General features: G+C 43.2%; 1 protein-coding gene across 1 annotated transcript; it reads left to right on the top strand.

The window, feature by feature from the left end:
• LOC132105656 (soluble scavenger receptor cysteine-rich domain-containing protein SSC5D-like) lies at positions 1 to 802 on the top strand. The gene is made up of 2 exons (XM_059510942.1): positions 1 to 365; positions 458 to 802. The coding sequence occupies exons 1-2, from the start codon at positions 122 to 124 to the stop codon at positions 793 to 795; spliced, it is 582 nt and encodes a 193-aa protein (XP_059366925.1). The 5' UTR covers positions 1 to 121; the 3' UTR covers positions 796 to 802.
• Positions 803 to 1,012: the final 210 nt, after the last annotated feature.

The following is a 1,012-nucleotide window of genomic DNA, read 5'->3' as shown; positions in this document are numbered from 1 at the left end:
ATGCTCAGTTGGGATGAAACAACTGGGTTTTTGAGGCATTATCTGTGTTTTCTTAGGAGTCAGGCTGGTTGGAGTTTCTCGCTGCTCTGGGAGGTTAGAGATACTTCATGACCAGACGTGGATGTCAGTGTGTGACGCTGTCTTTGACCAGCAGGATGCAGAGGTTGTGTGTAGAGAGCTGGACTGTGGGGCTCCTTTACAGGTGCTGGGAGCAGCTGCTTTTGACAAAGGAGACACTCAGATGTGGACACAAGAGATTCAGTGCAGAGGAAATGAGTCTCAGATTCACCTCTGCCCAACATCATTCAGATTTACACCAAAATACAACTGTTCAAATAAAAACAGCATTGGACTACTGTGTACTGGTATGTGTTGACGATTCAAAAGCGAAAATATATTTAATTTTGATGAGTTTCCTTGATTTTCTTTTTTGTTTGTTTTTTAAATGCATCTGCAGACCTAGTAAATGTGAGGTTGGTTGGTGGTCACAGTCGCTGTGCTGGTAGAGTGGAGGTTCTTCACAGAGGTCAGTGGGGAACAGTGTGTGGTTTTGGCTGGGATTTGGTTGATGCTGCAGTGGTGTGTAGAGAGTTAAACTGCGGAGAACCTGTAGATGCTCTGACTGATGTTGAAGCTGGACCCGGATCTGGACCAATCTGGATAAGTAATGCAGAGTGTACTGGATCTGAGTCCACACTGAAAAAGTGTGGATCAACCACATGTGATTTTAAAGGTGTGTGTCATGGTAAGAGTGCTGGAGTCATCTGTTCAGGTAACCTAAAACTTAATTTATAAAAAAAAAAAAAAAAGTAATGTATGTTTTTTGTTCATTCATTCTCAGTGTTTTTTTCCTTTCCTTTTTTTTTATTAGATGTCAGGTTGGTTGGAGAATCTCGCTGCTCTGGGAGGTTAAAGATACTTCATGATCAGACGTGGATGTCAGTGTGTGACACTGTCTTTGACCAGCAGGATGCAGAGGTTGTGTGTAGAGAGCTGGACTGTGGGGCTCCTG

The sequence above is a fragment of the Carassius carassius genome, chromosome 26 (genome assembly GCF_963082965.1).
Source record: "Carassius carassius chromosome 26, fCarCar2.1, whole genome shotgun sequence".
Lineage (NCBI taxonomy): Eukaryota > Metazoa > Chordata > Actinopteri > Cypriniformes > Cyprinidae > Carassius > Carassius carassius.
The sequence above is the reverse complement of the archived record's forward strand: the minus strand, read 5'-3'. Positions and strand labels throughout refer to the sequence as shown.